At 56.9% G+C, this 10,664-nt stretch overlaps 1 protein-coding gene across 1 annotated transcript; it reads left to right on the forward strand.

Moving 5' to 3' along the window:
• The first annotated feature begins 369 nt into the window (after positions 1 to 369).
• Positions 370 to 10,067, forward strand: TACR2 (tachykinin receptor 2). Its single transcript, XM_049764550.1, has 5 exons — positions 370 to 761; positions 3,705 to 3,899; positions 4,929 to 5,091; positions 6,527 to 6,723; positions 9,872 to 10,067. The coding sequence occupies exons 1-5, from the start codon at positions 370 to 372 to the stop codon at positions 10,065 to 10,067; spliced, it is 1,143 nt and encodes a 380-aa protein (XP_049620507.1).
• The last annotated feature ends 597 nt before the right edge of the window (positions 10,068 to 10,664 follow it).

Here is a 10,664-nt window from a genome sequence, read left to right on the forward strand (position 1 = left end):
ACCTAGACTCAAAGCCTGCAGAGACAGTGTGGATGGCGGATGGAGGGTCTCTAAATCCGAGAACCCTAATGCAAAAGGGGTTTAAAGAGAACTGAGAGGACGGGGCTGGGTCCTGGCTGCCACCTGCTTCCCGAGTGAGGACTGGCCAGTCTGCCCCCTCTGGGACTTGCTTTCAGTCTTTTAGCAACAGTGAAGGGGTGACTGAACCCCCACAGAGGCACTGCCTGTTCTCTGTGGGTTCAAGGGTCCAAGGGGCCTGTGGACACCCCAGACCAACAACGATCTAGACCAAGAATTCACCTCAGCCTGAGAGGTGGGAGTAGGCGCCGGAGTAGACAGTCAGGCCTGACACAGGTCAGTGAGGCAGCCATGACAGCCAATGGCACAGGGACAGACACCAACGACTCCTGGGCCCTTGCCAGCCATGCCACGGGCCTCACCGCCTTCTCCATGGGTGGCTGGCAGCTGGCTCTGTGGGCCACGGCCTACCTGGCCCTGGTTCTGGTGGCCGTGACAGGCAATGCCACAGTAATATGGATTGTCCTGGCGCACCCGCAGATGCGCACCGTCACCAACTACTTCATCGTCAACCTGGCCCTGTCTGACCTCTGCACTGCCACCTTCAACACGGCCTTCAACTTCGTCTACGCCAGCCACAACGTCTGGTACTTCGGCCGCGCCTTCTGCTACTTCCAGAACCTCTTCCCCATCACGGCCGTCTTTGTCAGCATCTACTCCATGACAGCCATCGCTGCTGAAAGGCAAGAGGGACAGGCAGGGAAGGGAGGGAACAGCCGAGATCCCTTTGCTGGGGCTCACACGGGGCTGGTCACATCGCCAGTGGAAAGCAAAGCCCTGGGGAAGATCGCCCCACCTGAGCCCACAGGCACATCTGGAAGGAAGGAGTGTGCAGGAGAAGCCGAGGTGGTGGGGCGTGAGAAGACGCCACCACACTGCAGAGAAGGGCTGGCTGGGCAGTGGCCAGCTTTGAGATCTGCTGGGGTGTTAAGTCTGAAGTTGATCTTGGCTGAAATCTTTCCTTTGGAAATGGGAGTTGGGGCCACATCTGGGGTTGCTCAGGGCTTCCTCCTGCTCTGCACGCAGGCATCACTCCTGGAGGTGCTTAGGGGACCATATAGGGTGCCAGGGATCAAATCTTTTTTACCTGTGGTGCCTCTCTTTGTGAGAAGAAAGAAAGCTGTTTCTGGAGTTTCAGCAATAGTACAGAGGGTAGGGCCTTTGTTAGGTTTTTACCTAGGTTCACTGTACAACTCCCCAAGAAAAAGAAGACCCAAGAGATAGTACAAGGGTTAAGGTGCTTGCCTCGCACATGGCTTACCCCCGTCCCATCCCTGGCACCGCATACAGTCCCTCATAGAAGCAGCCTAAGAACTCAAAATCAGGAGTAGCCCCTGAGCATTGCTGGGTAGGGACTCAAAACCTTCTCCCCTAAAATATGAAGTTTCTTGGTGTTTGGGCAATGGTGTGACAGCTAGAGACCAGCAGGCCGGCTTCAGGTCAGAGGTGAGAGGTCAGGACCTGTCTGACCCCTGGCCAGCTCCCTCATCCGACTGTCATCCCCAACAGCCAAAGCATCTCCACCCCCTATTATTTCTCTACCCCCTGAGATGTTTTTTTCATTCATTCAACAAATACTTGAATGTTCCCTCTAATATAAACACCAGCAGGGAAAGTTTGTCCCAAATTCTTGGTCTCGTAGAACTTCCTTTTTAGGGGATAAGGAAGGCAAGGGGGTGGGGGGGAGGCAAATGAGCTAGCGGGAAGAGTGGGTTCCAGGAGTCCATGCCAGAGCCACTGAGCAAAGCCCTGGGGAGAGGTAAGGGAGATGATCCGTCGTTGGTCACTCGACCCTCTCACTCATTCACACGTTTGCCAGGTGTAAGTGTTGGGAGTTAAAGGTAAAAACAGACTCAAGATGCCTGCCTTGGTAAGTTAAAGGAACAAAGGACACAAGCATCTGAGAGTGGGTGCACAGGGAAAGCAGAAGAGAAAAGAGGTCACACGCCCGGCCCTGCAAAGCTATGCCGGGCAGTAATGGGGACTCCAGGGAGGCCATGGCGGTTAGATGGGGGACCAGGGTGTGTGTGTAGCATGCAGCACTGGAACTGATCTCAGGGCCTCAGGCTTGCAAGGCATGGGCTCCAGATAGAGCCTGGACCCCAGCAGCCCAGGGGAAGGAAATGAAGAGAAACTCCCCTGCTGAGTACAGGTGGCCCCTCTATTCCTCTGTCCCCGCCCCCCAGCATAGGAACAAGCCAGGCCCTTCCCAGTGTGCTCTGAACTCTGGGGTTTCAGGCAGCAGGAAGGAGTGCAAACCAGATACAGATCTGGATTATTCTGGCTGCAGTGCAGACCTGCCCTCTGCTACAGACCATGAAAAGTGCCCCTCTTACCACCCCCCAGACCACCACCTGAGCCCCCAAGCTGACCCCGTCACTGGGGGGGGGGTGGCTGAAGGGTTCAAGAACACTGAAGAAATATGCACCTTCCATCTTGCCTGGACTCTCAGTCTGTCTCTTTAGAACCTGGCTACCAAGGTAGATAGTTGGTCACCAGGAAATTTTCACGGTGGGGATGTTATGGGGTGTCATCTAGTTCAGATGGCCTTAATCCCGGACTAAGCCTGCGAGACTGGGGGGAGTTCATGGGAAGGGTGAGGAAAGGTCCCATTTGCAAATGCAGGGCATCCCTTGTCTGGGCCATGGAGGCATCTCAATGGACTGCTCCAGTCCCTGCAGGCAGAAGCCTTGGTTTGATCCCTGGGACTTCATGGTCTCCTGAGCATGGTCAGCACTGCTCCCTCTCAAACAATGATAATAAGATTAAAGATCAGACAGAAAGTGCAGCGGTTAAGGCACTTGCCAGGTTTGATCCTTGGCACCCCACAGGTGTCCCCTGAGCACCACCAGGAGCGATCCCTGAATGCGATCAGGAGTAAGCCCTGAGCACAGCTGGGTGTGGCTGAAAAACTGCAAAGAAAAGTATTTTTTTGTTTTGTTTTTGGGCTCAGGGGTTACTTCTGGCTATGCACTCACAAATTGCTCCTGGCTTGGGGGACCATATGGGATGCGGAGATTGAATCCAGTTCTATCCTGAATCAGCTGCATGCACGACAAACGCTCTACCACTGTGCTATCGCTCCAGCCCCCCACAAAATTTTCATTAAAACAGTTCGTGTAGGGGGCTGGAGAGATAGCACAGAAGTTTTGCCTTGCAAGCAGCTGATCCAGGACCCAAGATCGTTGGTTTGAACCCCAGCATCCCATATGGTCCCCCGTGCCTGCCAGGAGCTATTTCTGAGCAGATAGCCAGGAGTAACCTCTGAGCATCTCCGGGTGTGGCCTAAAAACCAAAAAACAAAACAAAAAAAACAGTTCGTGTTCGTTCCTTGGTCCTATGAGCCATGTTCCCTGTTCCAGCAGGCTGCGGAGCATAACCAATTAGTGGGACCAGGAAAGGGCCTCTCATGGCAGAGAGCTGGTGAGCAGCCCTGCTGATGATCTGCCAGGAGGAGCTGCCTGGCAGAGGGTGGTGGCAGGGCTGAGCTTCAGCCTCGGGGTCTCCGTGCTGCATCTGGGAGTTGGCAGCGTGCAAGCTCTTGGGGTCCACACCTCAATGTGGGGAGCAGGGCTGGGGGCCGCGCTGACAGGACGCCCACCTCTCACTCCGCCCTCCACTTGCAGGTACATGGCCATCGTCCACCCCTTCCAGCCGCGACTTTCAGCCCTGGCCACCCGGGCAGTGATCGCTGGCATCTGGCTGGTAGCACTGGCCCTGGCCTTCCCGCAATGCCTCTACTCTACCATCACCCAGGACCAAGGCGCCACCAAGTGCTTGGTGGCCTGGCCCGAAGACGGAGGGGGCAAGACACCACTCCTGTAAGGCAGCCGCAGGGGGGGGTAAGGAGGGGGCCAGGATACTTAAGTGCATGTCTCTGGGCCTTTGGGAACCTACCAAAAAGCATCAGGCTTGCTCGGAGCACTTTCCCTGCATGAATCTACTGCCTCCCTGCCTCCCTAACAACCTGGGATGCCATTCTTGGGCCCAATTTGTTGGTGTTAAAAGGCCCGGCCTCCTCACTGCACTGCCCCTCCAGCAGTGGTGCCTGTGGCTGTCGATGCAGGGGGTCTGAACACTGATGTGTGCATAATGGGGGGCAGATTGGTAGCACTGTGGGGAGGATGTTTGCCTTGCACACATCCGACCCAGGTTGTATCCTGGCATCCCAAATGGTCTCTGAGCACCACTAGGAATGATCCCTATTACAGAGCCAGGAGTAACCCTTCGGCACTGCCAGTGGGACCTAAAACCAAACACAAAAGACTAGTTACGTTTATAAACAAGTGCATGCAGGCATGGGTCTGAGATTTGTGTGAGAATAGAGGTACATGTCTGCGTGCGTGTGTGTGAGAAGGCTTCAGGTGGGTACATGTGGAAGTGTGTAATTTGGGGCTAGAAATCTGAGAAGGTTCGGGATTTCTATATTATTGGTTCTGAGGAGGGGAAGCATCTAATATTTCGATTGGGGACTCACACGCACATGAGTGTTGGGGTGTGGGGTGTTGGGGTGTTTAAAGAGCTGATACCCTCTTCAGAGACACTCCCTTCGCAATAAAAACACAACTAAAAACCACCCCCAACAAAAAAAGCAAACTGTAGACTCCCGATCGCCCAAGTTCTGCCCCATGGGGTCAGGACAGCTGCCCAGATCTCATGTGAGAGGAGACCATGAGAGAAGACTCTGAGGAAATCAGCTCTGGCCCGCCTCAAGCTCCGGGAGGAGGTGACTCTGTGTCATTCCAAGGTCGATAACATTTCACCCTGAGAAGGGATCCCTGTGTCATTCGAGGGGGAGCCGGCCAGCTCAAACGTCCTCCCTCCGTCCCTCCCTCCCTCCCTCCCGCCAGGTACCACCTGGTGGTGATCGCCGCCATCTACGTGCTGCCGCTGCTGGCGATGCTCGCGGCCTACAGCGTCATCGGCTTCACGCTGTGGAAGCGGCCGGTGGCCGTGGCTGGGCGGCAGGTGCATGGCGCCGCCTCCTGGCGCCGCCTGCGGGCCAAGAAGAAGGTGGGCGGGGCCTGGCTGTGGTGGGCGGGGCCTGTTTGGCTCAGTGGGTGGGAGCCTGAGTGCGATGGGGACTGGCTGCGGTGGGAGAGGCCTGGTGGGCGGGGCTTGGCGATGGTGGGCGGGGCCTTAGGGTCAGACCTGGCTGGCGCCTGGGCGGGGCCTTGTGGGCGGAGCCTGCCAGGGGTGGGCGGGACCTGCCTGGCTCGGTGGGTGGGAGCCTGAGTGCGATGGGGACTGGCTGCGGTGGGAGGGGGCTGGTGGGCGGGGCTTGGCGGTGGTGGGCGGGGCCTTCGGGTCAGACCTGGCTGGCATCCGGGCGGGGCCTTGTGGGCGGGGCCTGCCTGGGGTGGGCGGGCCTGCCTGGCTCGGTGGGTGGGAGCCTGAGTGCGATGGGGACTGGCTGCAGTGGGAGGGGCCTGGAGGGCGGGGCCTGCCTGGGGTGGGCGGGGCCTGCCTGGCTCGGTGGGTGGAAGCCTGAGTGCGATGGGGACTGGCTGCGGTGGGCGGGGCCTGGAGGGCGGGGCCTGTCTGGGTGGGCGGGGTTTGCCTGGGTGGGCGGGGTCTGTCTGGCTCGGTGGGTGGGAGCCTGAGTGCGATGGGGACTGGCTGCGGTGGGCGGGGCCTGTCTGGGTGGGCGGGGCCTGTCTGGGTGGGCGGGGTCTGTCTGGCTCGGTGGGTGGGAGCCTGAGTGCGATGGGGACTGGCTGCGGTGGGAGGAGCCTGGAGGGCGGCGCCTGCCTGGGGTGGGCGGGGCCTTCGGGTCAGACCTGGCAGGCATCGGGGCGGGGTGTCCAGGGCCTCGTGGGCGGGGCCTGCCTGGGATGGGCGGGGCTTGCCTGGCTGGGCGGGATCCTGAGTGCGATGGGGACTGGCTTTGTGGGCGGGGTTTGGTGGCGGTGGGCGGGCCCGTGTGGGCGGGACTTGCTGGGGGCCAGGACAGGTCGTTTGGGGCCCAACACCAAGCCAAGGCCATTTGCAGAAGGTGGGGGAGTCAGGACCCCTGCGTGCCTCTTAAGGCACTTCAGGTGCCTGCGGGACACTTAGGACGGGGCATCCTAAGTCCACTGAGATCTGGGAAGCCAGGCAGGTGGTCAGGGCACCCAGACCGGGCCTGTCCCACTCTTAGATCCTCAGAACCGCCCGCACCCCACCTCCAGTGCTCCCCGAGTCCCGCTCATCTTCCCGGGCTCATCTCTGGGCCAAGGACACCCGGGGCCAGCTCTGAGCTTCAGCGTGGCCCCCGATCTCGGGCATCCCCAAGTCCTGCCAGGGAGGGCCTGGCCTGGGCTCTGGATTCTGGGTTCTAGCTCTGACGGACGAGCCAAGCCAGGGCCAGCCTGTGGGCAGTGATAGTCAAGCTGAGCTGAGATGCAGAGCTGCCCTGCTGACCTGGGCCTCGCCTGGCCTGGCCTGGCCTGGCCTCTCCTCCCCCCAGTTCGTGAAGGCCATGGTGCTGGCGGTGGGGACGTTCGCCGTGTGCTGGCTGCCCTACCACCTCTACTTCCTCCTGGGCCACTTCCAGGACGGCATCTACCGCCACGGCTTCATCCAGCAGCTGTACCTGGCCCTCTTCTGGCTGGCCATGAGCTCCACCATGCACAACCCCATCATCTACTGCTGCCTCAACCGCAGGTGAGTCCCACCGGCTCCTCCCCGCCCGGACTCCCAGGGGTGTCCCCGTGGCTCCCCCGCACCGCCTGCAACCACCCACCCTGGGCCCACCACAAGGAGACACCCTTGTCCTCTGGTCTGTATAGAACTTGAGATCCACTTCCGTCAGAGCCTCCCCTGTCATCTGGGCCTTAGCTCACAGTGTCTGTCCCAACATGGTGTGATTGTGTGTATGTGTGTGTGTGTGTGCTGGTGTGCTGAGATTTGGTTATTGGGTTGAGTTGGGTTCCATTTTGGGGCCACATCCAGCTATGCTTCTGGCTCTGCTCGTGTGTGTGTGTGTGTGTGTGTGTGTGTGTGTGTGTGTGTGTGTGTGTGTGTTGAGTTGGGTTCCATTTTGGGGCCACATCCAGCTATGCTTCTGGCTCTGCTCGTGTGTGTGTGTGTGTGTGTGTGTGTGTGTGTGTGTGTTGAGTTGGGTTCCATTTTGGGGCCACATCCAGCTATGCTTCTGGCTCTGCTCGTGTGTGTGTGTGTGTGTGTGTGTGTGTGTGTGTGTGTGTGTGTTGAGTTGGGTTCCATTTTGGGGCCACATCCAGCTATGCTTCTGGCTCTGCACTCCTAACAGGGCTAGGGATCACTCCTAGAGGAGCTCAGGGGACTGGATGGGATGTTAAAGATTGAACCCAGGTCAGCCAGGTGCCCTCTATGCTGTACTTTCTTTCTTGAGCTGGGAGGAAAGTGAGTCACAGGAAGGCAGCCAACCTCACTGACATTTTGCCTACAAGATGGAGCCGCAGGGTAGGTCAGGCTGTCCTCTTAAGGCAGGCTTTCTGCATCCTCTGGGACCAGAAGATAATGGTGTGTCCGGCACTGAAATGGGGCCTAGGGCCTCAGACTAGTTTCAGCCCACAGAAACTGGTGCCCAGAAATTATACTTCTGACCTGCCGCTCTGGACTAGCAATGTGTGGGGTCCACACTGGGGACACCTGGACACGGCAGATCCACCAGGGTGGGAAACTATGGGTGTGCCACTGGTTGTGACTCTTTCAGGGCAGTAATTCAAGTCTTGGGTGGGGGAGTGTGGGGTGTCCAAAGGGGACAGACTATGCCTGGCTTATGCAAAGCTTTAGGTTTGATCCCTGATGACACATGCAGGGTATGTCCGGGGAGGCCTGAAGCAGTGAGGATCCCTCACTGAGCTTTCAGGCTGGCACCACTGGGCAGCATCACCCAGGCTGCCCCCAGCTCCATACTCCTAGAACTGCTGTGGGGCTGGCCTCACATTTAAAAAAAAAGTCAGTTTGCTCTTCAATCCCTTGAACACCTAGTTCACTTGCTTCTATCTCTGCTTTTTTCTTTTTCTGTTTTTGGGTCACACCCAGCGGTGCTCAGGGGTTCCTCCTGGCTCTATGCTCAGAAATCGCTCCAGGCAGGCTTGGGGGACCATATGGGATGCCAGGATTCGAGCCACCATCCTTCTGCATGCAAGGCAAATGCCCCACCTCCATGCTATCTCTCCAGCCCCTCTATCTCTGTTTCTCACTTTGGAGAAGCCCATGTTCTCTCTTGAGTAAGAGAGACTGTTATCTCTTGAATAAGTTATCTTTCTTTCTCCTCACATCTTTCATTAAATAAGGATGTTTCCTTAAATCTATTCTGCTTCAAAAGAAATCTTTCTAAGTTTCACAACTAGTGAGGAGAGTTCAACAGGCCTTTTTTGGATGATTTCAAAGGCAGGGAGCAGGTAGGAGAGGCCTGGCCGGGCCATGTGTGTGACCTTTGCCCAGGTCTCTGGTTTACCGTGGCTCATCAGGATGGAGCCCCACTGGGAAACCAAGATCTCATGGTCACACTGGATCCTGAGATTCCTGCTTACCTCCGTGGGTGGGCCACGGTGTCCCAACCCTCATGCTACACCTCTGTCCTATCACCAACCTACGGTTTCACAGGCAAGGCAAGTGCTTTACCTCCTGCTCAATCTCTCCAACCCTATAGTTTAGTTTTTGAGCTGAAGGACCAAAAGGCCAGGGTTGCATGGGTACTCTCTCTGGATTGTTGCTCTTCCCTACATGGTCTAAACTCATGGTGTCCTCTTTGATTAGTCCTTTAGAAGTCAATGGAGGGGCCAGAGTGACAGTAGAGTGGGCAGGGCACTTCCCTTGCACATGGCTAACCCGGGTTCAATCCCTGGCATCCCATATGGTTCTTTGAACACCACCAGGAGTGATTCCTCCTTTGGGCAGATTCAGGAGTAACCCGTGGGGCCGAAGATATAGCACAGTGTTATGGCATTTGCCTTGCGTGAGGCTGACCCGGGACAGATCCTCCGGGTTAGATTCCTGACATTCCATCGGGTCCCCCGAGCCTGCCAGAAGCAATTTCTGAGTGCAGAGGCAGGAGTAACCCCTGAGCGCTGCCGGGTATGGCCCCAAAACAGAAACCAGACAAACAGGAGTAATCCCTTAGCATCTCCCCCTCCCTAAAGCAGGAGGAGAGGGAAGTCAGCTGAGAATGGATTAGATCCTCAGCACCTGTGGGATCTGTCCCCAAACCTCTGCCAAAAATGATCTGAGCACAGAGCCAGGAGTAAGAGCTGAGCACAGCCAGGAGTGGCTCACAAGCCAAGGGGGGAAAAAAAAATCATTAGTTACATAATTTCCCCCCTTTTGTCCTGGTGATAGAGAGGCAGCCGAGGTCAGCTGTAGAGCTCATTGGAGCTTGTGAACCTACTTGCAGGACACTAGTAAAACCACATTTTATTGGGGGTCCCAGGAATCATATGGTGCTACCACTGGGATTGTATGGAGTGCTGGAAATCAAACTCGAGTCTGCTGCAAGGCAAGCACTGTGCCTAGAGCTATCCCTGTACCCCAGAACTTCCCTCTCCCTCTATCACGGTACCTGGTTTCTTTCCGTGACTGAAACAGCATCAGGTCTAATGGAGCTGAACCCCCCCCCCCAACTGCACCAGCTCCAGGTCACCCCACTGTTCTCCAGAATCAGACCCATCAAGTGTCTCACAGACAGAACACCAGCAGGTCCAGTGAGGCACAAGGCAGTGACCATCTAGAGGGGAGGCCTGTTCGAGAAGCAGTCTCACCAGGTTAGAGCTAGCCAGGGTCCCCCATCACCATGCTGACCGTCACCTCCCTGACCCCTTCTCAGGTTTCGCTCTGGATTTCGCCTCGCCTTCCACTGCTGCCCCTGGGTCACGCCAAGGGAAGAGGACAAGATGGAGCTGACCCACACTGCGTCCGTGTCCCTGAGGGCCACCAGGCGCAGCACCAAAGAGATTTTCTTCATGGTTGGGGCCGTGGTTCCCTCTGAGACACCCCAGGACGGGGGACCTACTAAACTCTGAACCCTTGCCCTGGCTTTAGCATTCTCTGAGACGCAGCTGACCCAGAGGACCAGACCTCAAAGTCTGATCCATGCCTCACTCACTTCAGCACACCAATGTAAAAGCACGATGGGGCGGGCACTCTATTAGCAGGGGCAGCTGTCAATTAGTCTCCAACTGGGGCTTTAGAGGGTCCAGCAGGAGACAGGGGGCGCTGAAGTTTCCCCCTAATCCAGGTGTTTAGACATCATCCCCCTTCCTGGGGTTCAGCATCCTGCACCTAGATTCTGGTCTAAAAGCAGCGTCATGGGGCTGGCAAGGTGGCGCTAGAGGTAAGGTGTCTGCCTTGCAAGTGCTAGCCAAGGAAGGACTGTGGTTCGATCCCCCGGTGTCCCATATGGTCCCCCAAAGCCAGGGGCAATTTCTGGATGCTTTGCCAGGAGTAACCCCTGAGCATCAAATGGGTGTGGCCCCCAAAACCAAAATAAAATAAAATAAAAGCAGCACCATGAATGTAATGACAGATAACTGCTTTAAACTTGGGGCGACAGAAAATCATGGGGACTATGGCACAGGGGGAGGAGGGACTGGCCTCCCAAAGGGACAGTAGATGGTCAG

Source organism: Suncus etruscus, chromosome 17, assembly GCF_024139225.1.
Source record: "Suncus etruscus isolate mSunEtr1 chromosome 17, mSunEtr1.pri.cur, whole genome shotgun sequence".
Taxonomy (NCBI): domain Eukaryota; kingdom Metazoa; phylum Chordata; class Mammalia; order Eulipotyphla; family Soricidae; genus Suncus; species Suncus etruscus.